Raw genomic sequence first — 21,394 nt, 5'->3', positions numbered from 1 at the left:
GTTTCATTCTTTTGCATGTAGCTGGCTAGTTTTCCCGGCATCATTTGTTGAGGAGACTGTCTTTTTTCCATTGGATATTGTTTTCACAGAGCTCTTTTGCAGGGAGAGGATTAAATGAGATAATCCATGCAATTTATATAATGAGCTAATAACAGCTCAATGCAAGCTTTTATTATTTAGAAATATAATTTTAAGGGTTACGTAAAATACCACTCAGTGAATATATCATCATTACCATACCCTTATTACTGAGTACTTGGTGAATTTTCAGTTAGGGGCTATTGTAAGATTTGAAGTATTTTATTACATTAACACATACAGATACACCCAATTTAACACCAAGTCAAAAATACAAAAATAAGGGGCACCTGGGTGACTCAGTGGGTTAAAACCTCTGCCTTCGGCTCAGGTCATGATCTCAGGGTCCTGGGATGGAGCCCCACATCGGGCTCTTGGCTCAGCGGGGGGCCTGCTTCCTCCTCTCTCTCTCTGCCTCTCTGCCTACTTGTGATCTCTGTCAAATAAATAAATAAAATCTTTAAAATACATATATGTATATAAAAATAAATATTTTTTTAAACTTTAAATACAATTTTATTTTTTTTTAAAGATTTTATTTATTTATTCGACAAAGATCACAAGCAGGCAGAGAGAGAGAGGGAAGCAGGCTCCCCGCTGGGCAGAGAGCCCGACGCGGGGCTCGATCCCAGGATGCCAAGATCACAACCTGAGCCAAAGGCAGTGGTTTAACCCACCGAGCCACCGAGGCGCCCCTTTAAATGCAATTTTAAATAATGATTGCCTTTCAGGTCATCCCACCAAATGTGACAAAGAAAAATGTATGTGGTTAGCTGTGAACTAGAACTGGAGTCTTAGACAGACAGACAATGTCCGATTACAAAGATGCGGCTATGCACTGAATGTTCGTGTCCTTCACTGAATTTATAGTAGTAGTAGCACAGTGGTAGATGTGTGACTACAAACCTGTCTCCACGACTCTGGCACGAAGGAAGGCAGCACCCAACTCAACCGGCACTCGGTTTTTCAAGTTTCACAGCCATTTCCTTCCTAACACGGGCTTCAGACACTTTCAGCAAGAGACCAAAGCCTTCCACCCAGAGGCTTTAGTTCAAACACACCTCCCTGATCATAGTCCTCACAGAGGCTCATTTCAGCACATACAGGACCTCATGTTCCCGCACAACACATACCCTCGCTTGAAAACTACTTCTGGCCGAGTGGTGGAGACGGCGGGAGTAGAAAAGGCTTTTGGCTGTTCATTCCCAAGAGAGGATGAGTTTCTTTCTCAGCGTGTGTTGCAACCAGACAGAGTACCTCTCCTTAGTAGACGCTCTGCTGTTCCAATCATACACGCTGCCGTTGAGTTCAATGTGGAGTTCAAGGAGCGGGCGTCTTCTGGAGGGAACAAGAAAGGCAAAAATTAATGCCATGCAAATGTCAAAGAGGAGACAGATCGCCATTAGTTTGAAAGACGCCAACAGAGGTGACAATGCATTGAAACTCTTCCTTTTTAAATGCTCTACGAGCTGCTTAGTGAGTGATCCAAGCCAGCTGGCAGCAGTCCGGGCCAATGACCACAGTCCCCTCACTCAAGGGACAACTGAATCTTATCCTAGAGACACGCCAGCCAGATAATAACACACCTGGATCCCTTACGCAGATGCGGGCTGGATGCCAAGAACACTGCTGGCATATGGAAGGTTGAGTCATTTCTACTACAGTCCCTTCCTTGCTGCTGCGACCGAGCAGGGAGGGAGGCAGGTGTCACAGGCCACGCAATGTATTCCTGGGGTCCCCAGAGCTACCAGAGAATGCATTTCGCACATGGCTCTGAAATTTCATTCTAAATTGTAATGGGACAACTGAAAATGGACTGCCAGTCTTACATGGAAATAATCCTCTTAAATGAAAACCAGATCACCAAGGTTTCCCTTAGAGAAGTATTCTTGGCAATCAACATCAGATATGTCTGTATAACAAAGAGTTGCTGATGTGGGGAGTCAAGTGTCGATTTCCATCCCTCAAACTGTCAAGACAGGGAAAGAAAAGAGCATGCGGTGTTGGGCAGAATTCGCAGACACAGGCACTCTCGTGCAGAGCATGTCCTAGAGGGCAATCTGATGAGACTGAAAGGCATCCCAGCCTTTCAAAACGCATGTCGTTTGACACAGCAATTCTTCTTCTGCGAATTTTCCTCAAGAAAAGAGTACAGATAAGCACAAATACTGAGCACAAAGACACTGAACGCTTTCCTTTTACGGAAGCAAAATACCTTCCAATGACCAAAAATGGGTCAAGTAAAGTACACCATAGCCTTATTCTGGACTGTTCCATGGACATTAAAATGATGTTGTCAGATACCGACATGTAAAATGCATGTGATGTATTGTTACACCAACTAAAGGCAGGTTATAAAGTAATAGCAGATGATGATTCCATTTTGATGATTCCATTTAGATATGATTATGCAGATATCCGAGAAAGATCTGGAAGGCAATACACCAACATGTGGCTAACAGAAATTGATTCTAATAAGTAGGACTATCACTGCTTGTTATAGTCTGCTTTGGGCATTTAAATTTCACGGTTTTTTTTTTTTTCCCAGTAAGGAGAATGTACTGCTTTTGTAACAATAATTTTTTTAAAAAGACAATTAAAAATTTACTTATTTTGAAGAACAAGATCCAAACTACAAGCTGACTACAAGTGACCTCCTGGAGCACAAAGCATTCATAAACCGTGCCTCCTCCTAAGGCATCCCCAGGAGGGAATGAAAAATCTTTTCCTCCCTGAAGAGAAGAGCATCAATGTGGCACAGCGGTCATCTAGATCGTGGCAACAAGAAAAGAGACAAGTGGTCCAGAGATGGGCCACACCCCACCCAGGTGGCTCACCTTTCTTTCCCCAGTTTCTGGGAGAGGCACTGCAGGTACAATGACGGAGAGCTGGAGGACCGCTCCAACAGGGACACGTCCGCCTTGCACAGGCTCCAAAGGAAGTCAGCTTCTCGGTGAAGGGTAGATGACCCAGGCTGCTTGGCTTTTGATTCCAGGTTGTTGACCGCTGGTCCATCCACCTCCAACAAGCTGCTGTTGTCCAGCGGGTCCTCTGACTCCACGTAGTTCTGAATAAAAAAGACCTTTGGCTTCCCTAAGAGAAAAGGGCACGCGTCTCCCATGAACATCCTCCTGATCTGATCCAAAGGGAACCCTGAGTTTGTCCGATCGACGCCAAACACACTGTGGGAGCCACCTCGGCTCACCAGGACGCACACAAAGCTGTCGTAGTCTCGGTGTTGAGGCATGCAGGCAACTCGGCGAAGGACCTGGATTATACCGTCCACACTCAGATACAAGAAAGACTGAACTTCATAGCCCAGGGAAGTAAAGGTGTCCCGAAGAAATGCTGGATAAAATAAACAAACACACACACACAGATAACAACACTAGGGTGAGAAAAGTTTAAGAGACACCAGGTAGCAATTCTAACAAGCACAGTTGATCTCCACTACTTAAATCATTTCTGCTTTTGTGCCGTAATTTTGAGGTTTTGAGGAACCTGAGCTCGGGGCAGGAAGAAATCAACCTGAAACACACGACCCTCAAGTCCCAGGTTCTCAGTTACAATCTGTCCCTTGCTAGAGGCTACCTCCACATCTGGCCACGGGCATGGACTGAGCCCACTTTTAGTCCAATGCAACCAAAGGAGTACCAAAAACTTTTCTCTTCCACCAAAACAAAGCTTGGATTTTTCACAAAAGCTCTTTCTTAAACATGCAAGTATGTAGGAAATGGATGCGTTTGCAAAGCACAGATCCAAATCTAGATCCAAACGGCTGCAGAGAGGACGGCCCATGTCACAAGTTCCCTCATGTCCACAGGCTGTGGGCTGATACAGAGGCCCTTACATCTAAGCTGCGACCATTTCCAGATTCTCCAGTTCCTCTCATGACCTGCTTCCCAGTGTTTCCTCTGACTGAGCACTGAGCCCTTAGCCAAGCTTCCCTGTAGTGCCCCCCAAGAATTCCTCTCCTAGTTTCCAGGAACCCCGGATTAACTTTGCCTGCAGGAAGAGTGAAAGGCAGTGGAAAAGGCAGACTTTATGCCAGACAAGCGTGCCTTCTAACACTGACCTTACCACACCTGCGGGCTGCGTGACTTTAAAGAAGTGGGTCTCCCCAGCATTAAATGGAAGTAACAATACCCACCCTCTGAGCACACAGGGAGGATTAAATGAGATAATACATATAAAGCTCCTGTAAGGAGCTAATACATATAAAGATATGTATATAGATATACAAGATAATACATATAAAGCTCTATTCCCTTTTTTAAAAAATCTTGTTTCCATTTTCCAGAAATTTCTATAGCCTACCCAGTTCATTTCTTTCCCATCTGCTCAGCTTGCCTTCATCAGAGAAATAAATACAATCTCCTGCTTTGTTCTTTCTTTCTTTTTTTTTTAATAGATTTTATTTATTTATTTCACAGACAGAGATCACAAGTAGGCAGAGAGGCAGGCAGAGAGAGAGGAGGAAGCAGGCTCCCCGCTGAGCAGAAAGCCCGATGCGGGGCTCGATCCCAGGACCCCGGGATCATGACCTGAGCTGAAGGCAGAGGCTTCAACCCACTGAGCCACCCAGGTGCCCCTGCTTTGTTTTTTCTTCTAACAGCAGAGACAGACACCTTTCTCTTCCTCATGAAAAAGCCCACATCCCTTTGAGGAGCCCATTAAGTTTCTGTTCCTTGTCTGAGGGATGCCTACATTTCTTAGTTCCATTGCAGAGCAGAAAAAATGTTATTCCCTAAGCTAAACAGACATCTCCAATTTCAGGTTGTTACCCAGAACTCCTAGCCAGCTTTTCTGGATTTTTCTCCATGTCTCATGACTATGTAACCACCTCCCTTCATCCCCTGAGCGATGGTCTTCCGGAAGTCCAGCACTGCATCCAAACCAAATTAAACAACACACGAGTTAATTAGAACAGAGAGAACTTCTACCCAGGGACAAAAGGGCCCCATCTCATACCAGTGCAGGCATCACAGAAAGTAGAGGTAAGTAACTCTCCTGAAATTACCACATAACTGTTTGCCACAAATTGTCAAATCTCTGCATTAAATGGAAACAACATGATGTTGTTCAAAGACTCACAGCTTCGGGGTGCCTGGGTGGCTTAGTGGGTTAAAGCCTCTGCCTTCAGCTCAGGTCATGATCTCAGGGTCCTGGGATTGAGCCCCGCATCGGCCTGCTTCCCCTCCTCTGTCTTTGCCTGCCTTTCTGCCTACTTGTTATCGCTGTCAAATAAATAAAATAAACATCTTTAAAAAAAAAAAAAAGACTCACAGCTTCAACCAAGAGTTTCAGCCTTCTTGTCCTACAAAATTTACCAACCCCCAATAAACTATAAGTTGAAAGTTGGCTATTTTAATTTCTCTTCCAGCTTCTCAACAGGAAATAGGAAGAGAAAGATAGAGAAAGAAACACAGCCTTGGGTGAACAAAAAGCTGGAAAAAACAGCCACTGGACAAAGAAGAGCTCTCTTGAGCGTTCTTAATTTAATTCACCCAGCCCACAGGCAGTGCCCGACCAGGTATGTTCACATTGGGTCTAGTAGAACTGCCCCCTCAGGAGAGCTGGGGTTCATCATGGCCCCACATTTCTCATATATGGCACTTCTAAATATGTCCACAAGTTTTTTGACCCTCTTTCCTTAAAAAGAGTAATTCCCTTCCCCTTGAATGTGGACCATGCTTGGTAACTTATTTCTTTTCTTTTCTTTCCTTTTTTTTTTTTTTTGGTAACTCATTTCTAATGACTATGGCATAGAGACACTATGGGACTTCCAAACCCAGATCATAAAAAGAATACAGCCTCTACCTGGCTTTTTCTCTCTTTTGAACAGCTTACTCTGGGGGGAGCCAGCTACCATGTCAGGAGAACACTCAGGCAGTGCTGTGGAGAGGCTCACATGAAGAAGAACTAAGGCCTTGCACCAGCTTCACAGACACCTGAGTGAGCCTCCTGAGAGGATCCCTGAATCCCAGTCACGCCTTCGGATGACCCCAGCTGAGATCCGACCACGATCTGCCGAGAGACTCCGGGCCAGAAGAGCCCGGCTAAGCTACTCCTCAATTCCTGCTCCACACACACTGTGAAAGATACCATATAAATTCATATCGTGGTTTTAAGCCACTAGATTGTGGAGTAACTTGCACACATTCTTAGATAAATAATTCACTAGGTAAATCAGGAAAAGGGAATGATAATAACCATTACTTAAGGATGTAGTTAGGGTACCTACTTTTTGTCTGGCCCACAGGTAAATGGGGGGGGGGGTAGAAATTATATATCACGTAATAATGGTAATAATGGAGACATATAAAGAAGGTGCCAATCTCCTTTAAACCCTGCGATAAATAAATATTAGGAGGGACATGAAGGACATGATACACAGGTGGGTGGAGAACCTAGTAACAGCTCACTCATCCCCACAGGATCTCAGTGTGGTAGAAAAGGCGCTACCCCCTGGCCTGCCCCTCAGCAGGTGTAGGCAAGCCTTCCGTACCCAGTACCGGGCTCAGCTGGAACCCAGGACCGGACAAAGAGCACCCAGACAAGGACCCCAGTTCCATCACTAGTTTCCTTCCCAAGTCTTGGTTTGAGGACTCACATGTCATGGCGTTTTCTTTCCTCCAGGGGGCAGAAGCAAACAGGGAAACACCAGACTCAAAGGGATTGGTTACTTCTCTCAGACAGCCTGCCCTCCCTCAAAACCCTCTCCTCACGGATAGATTTCCTCCCTCACCAAAGTCCCCGAAGCAAAGCCATGGTCTGTCTTGCCAAGCTGATGTGCAGGAGTCAGGGACAGAACAAGGGCTGTCCCGTGCCTTCTATCCCTTTCCCTTTTCTGGGTTCCCAGTGGGTTCTGGTGGGAGTGGGGGCTGTCACAGCAGAGAGCAGGCAGCTGCATGGGGCCAGCAAAAGAGGAACCAGTCTTGGAATCCCAAGATCTAAGTTTAAATCCTGGCTCCTCTCCCTATCTGCTGGGTCTGAACCTTGCCTGATCCTAGAAAAACTAACTTACGCCAACAGAGGGACTAGGAAGGGGACAGGAATCTGACGTCTGGGCAGAAAATGCTTACCTTATAGAACAGGAGAAAGAAGAATAAAGAGGAGGTGAAGGCAAAAATGGGACAGTCCCCCAAAGCCAATAAAGACGGCAATTTGGAGGGACCTCAGACCAAGATGGAGCCGCCATTAAATATCCCTCTGGTAGCCCAGTCACCTCAGAAGACACAGCCTGAAGTCCTCATCATCGAGATGTCCCGTAATGTCACATCTTTCCTCTATCTTAGAGGGAGGGTTGATGCTAGCTAGCATTTGCAACTTTCTTGCTTGGGCCAGCAAGAACATGGGTAGAGCCCCGTCTGGTTTATAAGATCAACAGAGTAATGACAGTAGGAGTTTGAACAAACTAACTGTCTTAATTTATTCATCTGTAATTACTGTGAGTACTACTAATGCCTATACCATGTTCTTCAAAAGGTTCTTCAAAAGGTTCCTGTGACGATCGGTAAGATGTCTGTAAAGACACTTTGCCAACTATGGGTCCTTACTCAAATGTAAGATATTAATTTTAAAAAGAAAATGAAGACAGCCCCTCATGGAGCCTGCAGCGCATCTCTCTCATGGAAGCTGCTCCTCAGACAGGACGTCCACAGGGAAGTCTCTCTAGCCTACGCTGAAACGCGTGGGGAGCAGTTGGAGTCTGTGTCCCATTTATCACAGAAGCTGCCTTGTCTTCCCTCAAATGGGGAAGAAAAACTTGGATGCTGAGTTTGGAAAATAAAACTTCAGCGACTGCAGAAGTCACACTTCTCCTTATACCCTCCCTGGAAACCCCAGTCCTGACCCAACCCTATCTCCGTAAACCTCAACTTCCCCAAATGATGAGTTTTTGTGTGGCCTTGCAGTTAGGACAAGGGCTAGGGTCAGCACCAACCAGAAGGTTTGGGGGCTATTGAGATGAAATCCAAAAAAACTAAATACGGCAAAATGACACCATTCGTTGAGAATTTGTTTTCATTTAAAATGAGTTCACACTGGGGTGCTGGTTGGCTCAGTCAACAGAGCATGTGATTGTGAGTTCAAAGCCCACCTGGGGTGTAGAGTTTACTTAAAAATAAAATCTTACGGGGCGCCTGGGTGGCTCAGTCGGTTAAGCGTCTGCCTTCGGCTCCAGTCATGATCCCAGGGTCCTGGGATCGAGCCCCACATCGGGCTCTCTGCTCAGCAGGGAGCCTGCTTCCTTCCTCTCTCTGCCTGCCTCTCTGCTACTGGTGCTCTTTCTCTCTGTCAAATATATAAATCAAATCTTTAAAAAAATAATAAAATAAAATAAAATCTTACGGGGTGCCTAAGTGGCTCAGTTGGCTGAGTGTCTGCCTTTGCCCCAGGTCATGATCTAAGGGTTCTGGGATCGAGCCCCCCATCAGGCTCCTCACTCGGCGGCTGGCTATTTCTCCCTCTCCCTCTGACTGTTGCTCTTCCTGCTCATGCTGTCTCTCTCTCTCTGTCAAATAAATGAATGAATAAAATCTTAAGAAAAAAATCTTAAAATAAAATAATTAAATGAGTTTGCATTAATCTTGACACAATCTATAAAAAGTCCATTAAACCAATGTATAAAATAAGAAAGGTGGAGTGCCTCATCATTCTATTTACCACTACTTAATGAGCACCTTGTACGAGCCCAGTTCTAATTATAATAAAGCATACAAATGTGGGCACCTGGGTGGCTCAGTTGGTCAGGTCATGATCTCAGGGTCCTGGACCCAGAGTAGGGCTCCCCGCTCAGCAGGAAGCCTGCTTCTCCCTCTCCCTCTCCCTCTGCCTGCCACTCCCCCTGCCTGTGCTCTCTCCCTCTCGCTCTCTTCCCGTCAAATAAAGAAAATAAAATCTTAAAAATAAAAAGGGCATACAAATGAGAGCCAAGTCGGGCAGGATATTCTTAGTGAGAAGGGGAGTTAAGTTTCTTTACAGGAGGACTGCTCAGTCTTTCAGACCAATATGCAAATCTCAAAGGAGGAACAAACTATTCATCACTTCTCAAATTAGCTTGACCCCAAAACTCATGTTTTAAAAAGTTCCTCTTCCTATGTTGCAGAAACACTGTATTTCATGTTGGGGAATAAAGATGAGCCTATCAAGGAGCCTATCATCTGGTTGGGGAGCTTATAAATGGGCACAAAACAATGACTGGTATGTCACACAGTACAGTGGGGTTTTAGGTAAAAAAAAAAAAAAAGCGGTCAGAGGAGGGATCATCAGTGCAGTCTGAGACACCTGGAGATGAGACTGCGGTAAAGATATTAATTTAGGTGGGGGCCCGACAAAACAGAAGAAAGGGGACACCTCCCCCCCGCCAAGTAGGGGGATGATTATAACAAGGACAGAAGAGTGAGTGAGCTAGGAAGTGGTGACAGAGTCAGCTTTGTGGAAGTCTGACTGACTTTGTATAAGTCTTTCGTTTGTTTCCAGAGACCAATAAAGGGGCTTTAATGCACAACCCACAATCACTCAAAATTATAAACTACCTTTTAGATATCTTCTTTTTAAGTACAAATGGTTACTAGTCATTTCTTCTGGACTAGCTTTTCTTAGGAGAAAACAGTATCCATAATGAGCCTGTCTACTGCATGTCAAAGAGGCTTGTAGCACACCTCAGGCAGCCCCAGAGCTCTCTTCCACGTAACCACAACTCCTTATCCACAATTCAGAAAACCCAAAAGCTCTGAAAACCTTAAGTTCTTTTCTGGGATTCATTTTGTGGCAAAACTTTTCCTGAACTGGTGAGAAGCTGTTGATAGCCTTTATTCCACTCAGTGTAACTATCCACTCATCTTGCTGTAGAAATGGTCATGTATGGGCTCTAAGACCTTTACAAGTATGAATTCATTCACTTCTCCCAAACTCCCCATGAGGTATCTCCTGTTAGTGAACTATTTTATAAAAGAGAAACTGAGTGGCGCCTGGGTGGTGCAGTCGGTTAAGTGTCCCACTCTTGGTTTCCACTCAAGTCATGATCTCATGGGTCATGATCTCAAGGGTCATGATCTCATGGGTCATGGGATTAATCCCACAGGTCAGCCTCCACACTCATAGGGAGTCTACTTAAAGATTCACTCCCTCTGCCCCACTCCCAACTTGTGCTCAAGCTCTCTCTCTCTCTCTCTCTCTCAAATTAACCTTTTTTATCATTTTTTATAAATTTTATAAATTTTTAAATTAATTTTTATAAAATTTTTTATAAAATTCTTTTTATAAAATTTTTTATATAAAATTTATAAAATAAATTTTTTATTTATTTGACAGACAAAGATCACAAGTAGGCAGAGAGGCAGGTAGAGACAGGAGGAAGCAGGCTCCCGGAGGAGCAGAGAGCCCAATGCGGGGCTCGATCCCAGGACCGTGGGATCATGACCCAAGCTGAAGGCAGAGGCTTTAACCCACTGAGCCACCCAGGCGCCCCTCAAATTAATATTTTAAAGAAGAAGAAGAAGAGAAACTGAGGTTTACAGAGGCTAGGAAAACTGTCCAAGGTCACAAGCTAGGACATGACTGAGCCATGAGTCAAAGCCACCCAGTCATATTCCAGGACCCACCTGTGACTACGCTCCTAGTAATAGTGGAAAACATAAATACACATTCATTCCTGGTGCACAAGAGACCTATAACTCAGCAAGGGAAGTAGACACAGACACTGAGGTTTAGTCACAAATTCACAGCAGGTCATGGCGTTATGATCTCTTCATACAACAGATATACACCCTACAGTTGGGAACTTTCTGCTAATGAATGAAACAAAACTGATTATAATAGAAAGTGAAAACAAATACTCTCTTTTAAAGCAGGAAGTTACTCACTGAAGAAATATTTTCTCATTCTTATACTGGTACTAATGGTTAAGAGAGAAAGGACACTTATCTATAGCTGAGGAGACAGCATGTCTCACATCTAACCAAAAATAGGACATGAGGAAAGTGAGATCATATCTGAAATCCTGGGAAATTCAACCTAATATTTGCTAATTTGACCTTCTCTTAGATTCTCTTCCCATAGAACTCACCATGGTAACATTTTCAGGGAGCCTAAAAGACAGCTCTGACTCATTCCAAGAATTCTGAAAAGCAGGAAACCTGTGGAAATGTGCTAATCAACCCTTCTGAGGGAGAGATAAATAATTAAACGTGTTCTTTCACAATGAGATTCTTATTCTCTCTGACGTTCCCCTGGGCCTGCTTCAGTTTGAATAGGACATCAACAGCTGAGCAAGAGAACCAGCTCAGATCCCATCAAGAGTAACGCACAAGTAGCACAGACCAAGGCCAGCCAACCAAGGCCAGGGAGAAAGAACTAAGTAAGGAACACACTGCCTCTAAGTGAACACCCACGTCTAATATTTTTTATTTTTCTCCAGAAAAGCTCTCATAATCTAGTTGCATGACGTGCTGGGACATCTGCTAACACTGGGACCAGAAAGCCTTCCGTTTTAAACCCCCACTCTGGATGCCGGGACTCCTCCCCGCCGCAGCATCCAGCATGAAAAAGCAAGACGGACGCGCCCCAGCTTTCAGCCAATCACACCTTTGTGCCAGAGACAATGCCATGAGCTCCCCAAATCCCTTCCTTTCCTTCCTGGCACACATCCAGGCTGAGTTCCTTGTCTCCTGTAGTCAGGTGAGGGCCCACGAGGAAGTTCGAGCAATGGATTGTGAGTGGGAATGAGGCACCACACCTTCAGGACCGGTCCCTAAACTCTCTGGGGGAGACTCCACGCGCTTCCTTCATTCACCACCCAGACCCAGAGAGTCCTGTACAAAACCCCAAGGCTTCAGATGATGATGTCATTGAAGGATCCCGTGGAATGAAGCTCACTCCAGCCCGATCCAGGCTGTGACATGACTGAGAAAGCACCCCTCGCCATGAAAGCCACAGACTTCCGCCGCGGTTTGCTGCGAACAGCTTGTCTGGGCCGTGACCTCTCTGTGGGCCTTCGGGTAACCCGCAGCTTCCATACCTACCTGCGTCGTTGCCAATGCAATCAATTATCAGGCAGATTCCCAGGGGTTTGCTCTGCATCCTGTATCTCTCCTCTGGAATGTGCTGGAAAGGAAAGCAGGAATGGTTAAAAACTCTGGACACTCCTCTGTTTCCACAAGGTCCCACACGCATACCATCTTTTCTTTTGGATTTCCTCAAACGTCCTGTTGCCAGGTGAGTCATTCAACAGACACAGCCTGAAGTCACCACAGCTGACGTTTCCCATTAATTTCACATTTTTTTCTCTATTTAGGTAATGTGCCGAAGACAAGCTGTCTCAGTTTTTAATTTTAATGAAAATCACAGTCTCTTTGCACATGACTGAGCTCGGCAGGATGAAGACAATTTAAAGCTGAGAGAAAGGATGGGTCATACGTTTCCACAGTAACTTGAGGTTATACAAGTGGTATCTTTCCAAACCAGTACAAAAGGAGGCCTTCTACGGGCTCCTTATGGAGAAGGCGTTCAGCCTTTAAAAAAGAAGCCAGACCAGGTCGAGTTTCAGTGTCCCTGGTTACTAATAAATTCAGCAATCCCTCAGCTAAGAGGAGAACTGCCACTCTGGGATTTCCCCACATTCCAAAGTTCACGAACGCAATCCACATCAACATTTTTCTCTTTGCTCTATCCAGGCTTCTCCCTTAGGAGGAAGACTTCCCAGCAGAGTCCCCAGGAGAAGGGCACTCGCAGCGTCCTCCTCTTGTCCCCCCAAATTATTAATGGACAGAGATCTTAAAGAAACCAGAGTTCTGCACAGATACTGTGCGTACAATACAATACCAAATCAGATCATTGATTCTGTACCCGCGGTAGAAATGCTTCTGACTCCTGGATGGACGCCTTCATGGATTCTCCTGGGAGATGAGAGAGAAATCACTTAGAAGGCTGAAGGAGAACTGAGCCCACCCCCATACTGTCTGGGTTCCTCGATTTCCCTGCTGTTCTCTTATTTTCTTCCCCTGACTGTCTCTTCTTTGCTCAGCTCTACTCAGCCCCAAGGTTCCAAACTCACACCAAAGAATCTAACAGATAAGAAAACACAGGGGGTAGGTAGAAGAACTGCTTGAATAGCAAGGGGAGACGAAAGGTTCTCTCTTGCCTTTCTCCAGAAGAGGGCCAGGTGACTGATGAAGTTTTAAAGGGACAGGGAGACTCCAATAACCTCAACCCGACAATACCAATAGCTTTCTTCCCTGTGCTGAAACCGTGGGCAACGCCTACAGGGGACAGCCTTAGGGACTACCGAGTGGGAAAATTGTGCTTGTATTTGTCACTCATGCAACAGATGGCCGTGTTTTCTTAGTCCAGTGATATTGAGAAGTCATAAACTAAAATGGCAACGGCAAGATAGAGCGCAGTGAGCCAAGCAAATGTAGGTAAGCCTAAAGCCGATAATGTAAGACGAAAAATGACTTCATTCGCTCAGAGAGGTGGAGAAACCACTAGCTTTGAAGTCATGAATGTCTGCCTCAAACCCTAACAGCATCACTGGGCAGCTCTGTGATCTCGGGCAAGGTTCCTCCTAAAATCTCAGGGTGTTTTTCGTTTTTAAACACCGAAGATGAACATACTAACATCTACCCTATAAGATTGTTATCAAAATGAGACCATCTAAAGTCAAGCAAAGAAAATGTCAGTATTTTCAAGGTTTGGGGAAAATGAGTACTTTCAAGTGTGTAAATTGAAATAGTCTTTTTGGGGCACCTGGCTGGCTCAGTCAGTAAAGCACCTGACTCTTGATCTTGGGGTTGTAAATTCAAGCTCCATATCAGATATAGAGATTACTTCCAAAAAAAATAAAATATTTTAAAAAAGAAAGTCTTTTCATTTATTTATTTTTTTACGATTTTTATCTATTTATTTGAGAGAGAGAGAGTATGCACAGTAGGCAGAGCAGCAGGGAGGGAGAGGGAGAAGCAGGCTCTCCGCTGAGCAGGGAGCCTCATGCGGGACTTGATCTCAGGACCCTGGAATCATGACCTGAGCTGAAGGCAGACGCTTAAGCTACTGAGCCACCCAGGCGCCCCAAGAAACGGTCTTTTTAAAAAGACAACTGGCAATACCTTTTAAACCAACATTCTGCTTCTAGAAATTTATCCTAAGGAAATAATAGAGCAAGTATGCAAAAATATCTACCGAGTAATTGTTCATAATGGCCTCAAACTAGAAAAATACTTAAAAATCCACCAACATGAGATGAACTAAATAAATCATGGTACGTATGATGGACGCTATCCATGTTAGGAAGGATAAGAAAGATCTTTATGTATTTGACATGAAAAGACTCAGGATATAGTAAGTGAAAATGGATTACTGAATAACATGCATAATACTAATCCCACGTACCTAAAAATACATGTGTGTGCAAATGCTTACACATATGTATGCTTAAAAATGAGAGTCTAGAGATATAGAAATCGAATGTTAACAGCGGTCATCTGACCCTTGGGATTAAAAGGAAATTTCTATTTTTCATTTTGTCTTTAAGCAATCAGGGATTAAAGAATTGGAAAAAAACAAACTATAGTATGCCCATCTAGGGTTAAGGCACTTAGTAAGAGCTTAATAAATTGTAGTGATCATCATCATCATCCAACCCAGATCTATTTGCAAGTCTAAATTAATATGAACACTTTTTTCTTTACTAGCAAATAAACCAGATCCAGGCAAAAGCGGGTCCCTAGCTCTCTGAAGGACCACCATGGGCGCTGGGAGCCTCGCCCATCTCACCTGTGTCATTACTTTTTTTTTTAATTTAAGTTTAATTAGCCAACATAGAGTACACTGTTAGTTTCAGACGTAGAGTTCAGTAATTCATCCGCTGCCTGTAACGCCCAGTATCATTACAGTGAAGGAGAAGCCTGCATCAGGGTGCGCTACGGGAAGAACACCCATTTGTTTTTCATTCCTGTCCAAATCTACCAGGTCTCCTGCTTTCCTTTTCAACAGCTTTCGGAATGCTAATTCTTGCCACCTCACCAGTGTTTTGAGAAACATGCCGTCACTTCAGGAATAAATTCACTTCTCCGTAGCTTCTGCTGGAGAGCAGAGTATTAGGTGGGGGAGGACAGGCATGAGCAGAACCATCTGGTGAATCTGGGCGAACTTCGCAGTTTCTAGATGCAGGCAGACAGCATGGAGGCTGACTCAGAAGATTTTGGCAAGGGGCCTGCCACACAAAGAAGGTTTCCATCAGGCCACTGCTCTGCTGGAACATTCGAGATCGCCATTGCACAAGGGACAAATTCCAAGCTCCTCGGGAAAGACTGAGCCCTCCTTTCCTGCCCATGGATCCCTGCCTCCTGGAGTTCTGAAGCACAGCCAGCGACAATCCAGTGTGAGACCAAGTCTCAGCCTTCACTTCAGGGAGGCCTCAAGTCACGCAAAAGAAATACACCTTTTAAAAATTATGTTATGGGGGAACCTGGGTGGCTCAGTGGGTTGGGCCGCTGCCTTCGGCTCAGGTCATGATCTCAGGGTCCTGGGATCGAGTCCCGCATCGGGCTCTCTGCTCAGCGGGGAGCCTACTTCCCTCTCTCTCTCTCTGCCTGCCTCTCCGTCTACTTGTGATTTCTCTCTCTGTCAAATAAATAAATAAAATCTTTAAAAAAAAAATTATGTTATGGGATCAAGTGATGATATTTAAGAGAGAAGACAGAGATCGTATGGGTTGAAATGACTAGTTTTTTATTGTATTTTTTGTTTCTTCTTAGGAGTAGAAGGATGTCATCTGTAGAATATCTAGATTTATTAAATGAGCTATAAAACAGAGACACCTGGGTGGCTCATTTGATTAAGCGTCTGCTTTCAGCTCAGGTCATGATCCCAGGGTCATGGGATCAAGTCCTGCATCGGGATCTCTGCCCAACAAGAAGTCTGTTTCTCTCTCTGCCTTCCACTTCTCCTTGCTTGAGCTCTCTCTGACAAGTAAATAAATAAATTCGTTTTTAAAAAAAACTGAGCTGGGGTGCCTGGGGGAGAACGTAGGCTCAGTTGGTTAAGCAACTGCCTTCAGCTCAGGTCATGATCCCAGAGTCCCGGGATCGAGTCCCGCATCGGGCTCCCAGCTCCATGGGGAGTCTGCTTCTCCCTCTGACCTTCTCCCTTCTCATGCTCTCTCTCTCAAATAAATAAATAAAATCTTTTTAAAAATATATTTAAAAAAACGGAGCTATAAAACAATATCCTAGTAACCTTCCTTCTTCCTGCTGCCAGATATTTGATTTAACATGGTTTGTTATCATGGCTAGATTAATGTTTAACACAGCCTGCTTATCGTTCCATTTCAGGAATAAATAGCACATCTCTTAAAAGTATAGCCAAGATGATGAAGCTGTTGGAGTAGGAAATATTTACATTCAAATAAGCTAATTCATTAAATAATTAGAAATGCCAATGGCTACATTTTAAGAATTTAACTGCTACCTACTTTGAGAGTTAATCAGAATATGTAGATAAAGAAAATGGTCAACTCCAAAAATGCAACAATTTGTACTTGAGTTATCAAGCATTTATAAAGAATGAATATAAAGAGGGGTGCCTGGGTGGCTTAGTAGGTTAAGCCTCTGCCTTTGGCTCTGCTCATGATCTCAGTGTTGGGCTCTCTGCTCAGCGGGAAGCCTGCTTCCCCCTCTCTCTGCCTACTTGTGATCTCTCTCTCCCTCTGTCCAATAGGTGAATAAAATCTAAAAAAAAAAAAAAGAAGAATGAATATAAAGAAAAATTGGCCTTACTTTGAAGGTCAAGTTGTCCCACATTGAGTCTTTGTTCTTTAGTTCTCCCATTCTGGAGCTTCAAATATAAAGAATAAGGTCACATCCCCTGTTAGTTTTTTTTTCAGAGTCACTTTGTATCACACCTCTTTAAATATCTCCATAGAATTCTTACCCAGGAAAAAAATAAAATTATCACATTCACAGTTAAATTATCTAAAGAAGAGCTAGAACAGTTAACTCCATAAATCCCATATTCTATTGCCAAAGAACAATGCAACTCTTTCTTTTAAAAAACAAAAATACAGTGAACATGCAGCATGCTAAATTAGCTTATTAGAATGTTTTAAAACAGCTCAATAAAGTGCGATGTTATGATATTGTAGAGTAGCTTCTAGTTAGAACAAGCTGTTGGAACATCAGACTGACATTCTACCTGACTCTTTAACACAGAGGAAATGTATGATATGATTAAGAATGGGAGTTCTGAAGTGTTGGTGAGGATGTGGAGAAAAAGGAACCCTCAAGCATTGCTGGTGGGAATGTAAATTTGTTTAAATACTGGGGAAAACACTACGGGGGAGTTTCCTCAAAAAGTTATAAATAGGAATACTATTTAATGTAATAATTCCATGGCTGGGTACTTATCCAAAGAATACAAAACACTAACTCAAAAAGATACGTCTACCCCATGTTTATTGCATCATTACTGACAAAACCCAAGACATGGAAGCAACCTAAGTAAGTGTCTATCAATAAAGAACAGATAAGGAAAATACACACATATATACACACACCATATATATGTAATATATTATAAATACTGAAATAATTACATATGGAGTAGTATATATATATGTAATGGAATATTACACAGCCACAAAAAGGATGAGTCTGTACCATTTGTGACAACACGGATGGACCTAGAAAGTATTGTTAAGTGAAATAAATAAGACTGAGAAAGACAAATTCCTTAATATGTGGAAACTTTTTAAAAAATGAATGAACAAACAAAAAGCAGAATCAGACCTATAACTATATAGAACACACTGATGGTTGCCAGAGGGTAGGGGGGTGGGAGGATGGGCAGAATGGCTGAAGGCTTCCAGCTACAGAGTGAGTAAGTCACAGGAATAAAAAGCACAGCCCAAGAATACAGTCAATGATATTAGCTTCTATGGTGACAGACTGTCGTAGCTACACTTGTGGTAAACATAAAATAATGTATAAATTTGTCAAATCACTACGCTGTACACCTGAAACTAAGGTAACATTTTGTGACAACTATACTAAAAAAAAAAATAAAAATAAAGAAAAGACAAGACAAGACAGTGGGGAGTCCTAGACCAGACAAATCTGTATGCTTGAGCAAGTTATCTAACCTCCATGTCTGTTTATCTTCAAAATGAGGATAATAATAGTAACCATCTTATAATTTTTTGTGAAGATTCAATGTACACAAAGCACTTACCACAGTGCTAGTTATTGTTTTTCTATAATGTCTAGTTATTGGGTTTCTTTAATGCCTAGCTGCGCATAGGCCACATGTGGGCTTGGTTCTTAAAAATCAGTTACAAAAAAAAAAAAAAATCAGACACCAAAAATAAAAACAGATATCAAAAAAAAAAAAAATCAGATACCAAAAAAAAAAAAAAAATCAACTACAATTCTGAGGACTAGAATGAAATTAATCAGAAAACGAAATATTGAACCGACCCTTTCTCTTCTCAGATGACAGGTCCTTTGTAAGGTACATGTACCACATATGGCCAACCATCTGATAGGTTCAGCTTTCAAATGACAGTTCTCCTCTGAAGCTACCCTAGCCGAAAGAGAGAAGTATACTATTCATTAAGCTGTGTCTGTAGCTGTCTTTGTGTCTAAATGAAAGAAAAACATGTAAGTTGCTTTTGGTCACTAATCACAAGTGACTTAGCCAGAAGCTGATAGTACTATACAGAATTTGGAACCCCACGTGGATGTGCCTTCAAATAAACATAGCTACTAAAGAAATATTAACGTCAAATCAAAGCTCAATTTAAAAAGCATCGTGTTGGGGTGCCTGGGTGGCTCAGTGGGTTAAGCTGCTGCCTTCGGCTCAGGTCATGATCTCAGGGGTCCTGGGATCGAGTCCCGCATCGGGCTCTCTGCTCAGCAGGGAGCCTGCTTCCCTCTCTCTCTCTCTGCCTGCTTCTCCATCTACTTGTGATTTCTGTCAAATAAATAAATAAAATCTTTAAAAAAAAAATAAAAAAATAAAAGGCATCGTGTTGCAGAGTGACACAACTTTCGTATTCTATAATATGTTGTATCGTGTGTCATTTAATGCTACTGCAATTTTTAAAGCACTTTGCATTTTTGTATGTACCTCCTAATTTTATGAGAAATTCACTGAATCCATATGCCACAGTGCCTGCAGACTAATAAGCAAATTAATGACCAGGGTCGTCTATCAATAGAGCAAATTAAAGGAGAAATTTAAATACAGAACACTTGGGTTCCCAATAGGCTACATAGACCGTGAATATAATGACTTTCATCAACAAAACTGAAAGGCAGTAGTAAAAATATGGCAAGCTTTTAACCCAGAGTGGCAGTATAATTTGTATCAGATATACGCTAGTAGAAAAAGCTCAGAAAATCTGGGATCTTGAATCCTAAACCAATTTTGTTTCACGACTTGGTTCAGAAGGACAAAAAGGAAGTGTATTTGATTCTTTTTAAAAAAATGTCAGATACATTTAAGTTATGGCATGACTGGCACGGAGCTGATTAAACTCAGCATGGTATAGAAGGGAAGAACATGGGCTCGGCCAGTTCTGGTGGTCCACAGAGGTGGGCAATCACCTAATGCAATTCAGGCTTAAAGTCTCCTTTTTCGTTCGATGAGGGGGTTGGACAGTATAATCCTTAATACCCAATTAGCTCTGAAAGTCTAGTGCTCAGCGTTATCTCACAGCTCACATTCTTCATGGAACTATTTCTATTACAGGGGTAGTTAATGTTTTCCTCACCCATGTTTGTGAGAGCTTTTGTAATTTGACCATGAACTTGCACTGTGACCTAAGACCTAACTACACGTTCCACAAATCTTTATGAGGATGACGCTATCCTACTAGGATTAACTTCTCAAGATAAAAAACTAACCAAGGATAATTATGAGAATACACTACACCCACTTAATAACACAACAGCCCAAAGTGACTATGTGATATTTACGGTCACAAATCAATTAATCAGTAATAGAACACAGTAACAAAAACACTTCTGCCGAAATTGTTAAAATAAGCCCAATAATAAGCAAATGCACAGAGAGGTAAATATGAGAATTATTTATTTTGAATCATTGCAGTAACAATAGGTTGGAAATGATCTAAATATACACACCCAAGAAAGGGTTATATACAGATAAAATTATATAGACGTATCAGAAAGCAGATCCATATGAACCCATTAAAAACAGTAGATCCATATGAACCCATTAAATACAATGGGTTGTTTTTAATTAAAAGACATTAAAAGACAATGGGAGAGGGGTGGCATGCGTAGACTATTTCTGGAGGTTTACATAAGAAAGTGGTTCACCACAGCGGTCTCTGGGGAAAGGAACTGGGATAAGAGAAAACATACTTTAAGAATCCTTTTAATACATCTTGAAGTTTTTGTTCATGAGAATGTGCTACTTACTTATATTTTAAAAGCTAAATTTTCTAAAGAACAAATGAACAATGATTAAAAATGTTCAGCTGTATATGTGTAGGTACACACACATGCATCAAAAAAAGACTAGAAGGAAATCTGACAAGATATTAACAGTGATTATCTTTAGTTAGTAGGACAGAAGTGATTTATTTTCCATCTCTTCTATTTCTCTGCATTTTCCAAATTCTCTCAATGAACACAGGTTGGCTTTGTAATTATAAGAAGGTACACATTTTTTTTTTAAATGTATTTTTCTACCACATTTTTTTCAGACATTAAATGAAGTACATGCTATGAGAACATGCGTACTTTTATCAGCATTCTGAAACCGTTTCTGGAATTCCGTACATTCGCTCCAGACTCACCCTTAAGTTACATGAAGGATCCTTAAGACTCAAATTTGGGAACGATGCCTGGAGTGCATTTGTATAACTTGTTTCAGGTCCCTGAGCTGTAAGCAGAGGAGAGGTATTAACTTAAGATGTATAAGTTACTGTCAAATGACTATTCAACAATGGCTCAGTTTGGTCCATCATCCATCTTTCAGAATACCCTGAACTTTATCTAACTACCTTACCAAATTCAAAAGATCAGATCAGATGATTCCCCCACTGTCATTAAGAAAGGACTAGAAATGCTACACCGACCCTTGATCTTTTATTGGTTGCCTGGGGGGAGGGGAGGTCTGCAGATCCCTGGGTCTCAGCTATGACCTTGAGGCTGTGACCCTATGGTGGGAGTAGACTGCTAACAGAGCCCACGGGGGAGGCTGAGTCTAAAAGACAATGGGGGAGGGGTGGCATGACAAAGCAGGCCACTGTGAGTCTGGTCCCATTTGTGGAGGGTACTGCAGCTAG

The 21,394-nt window shown here is 42.7% G+C and overlaps 1 protein-coding gene across 7 annotated transcripts in view; it reads right to left on the bottom strand.

Annotated features, from left to right (window-relative positions):
• Positions 1 to 723: 723 nt before the first annotated feature.
• The window catches only part of CFLAR (CASP8 and FADD like apoptosis regulator), a 43,505-nt gene continuing 22,834 nt past the window's right edge, over positions 724 to 21,394 (bottom strand). For 6 of the 7 annotated variants that reach the window (XM_032354402.1, XM_032354407.1, XM_032354404.1 and 3 more), the window contains 6 exons: positions 20,903 to 20,988; positions 16,857 to 16,914; positions 12,928 to 12,977; positions 12,105 to 12,186; positions 2,916 to 3,426; positions 724 to 1,416 (listed from right to left, as the gene is read on the bottom strand). In XM_032354402.1, coding sequence (XP_032210293.1) covers positions 1,278 to 1,416; positions 2,916 to 3,426; positions 12,105 to 12,186; positions 12,928 to 12,977; positions 16,857 to 16,914; positions 20,903 to 20,988 — 926 coding nt within the window. In that variant the 3' untranslated portion in view covers positions 724 to 1,277. Of the gene's footprint in view, positions 1,417 to 2,915; positions 3,427 to 12,104; positions 12,187 to 12,927; positions 12,978 to 16,856; positions 16,915 to 18,551; positions 18,878 to 20,902; positions 20,989 to 21,394 lie in introns of those variants that run through there. The other variant, XM_032354409.1, reaches the window with a different exon arrangement.

Source organism: Mustela erminea, chromosome 8, assembly GCF_009829155.1.
Source record: "Mustela erminea isolate mMusErm1 chromosome 8, mMusErm1.Pri, whole genome shotgun sequence".
NCBI lineage: Eukaryota > Metazoa > Chordata > Mammalia > Carnivora > Mustelidae > Mustela > Mustela erminea.
Note: the sequence above shows the minus strand (reverse complement) of the source record. Positions and strands in the feature narration are given on the sequence as shown.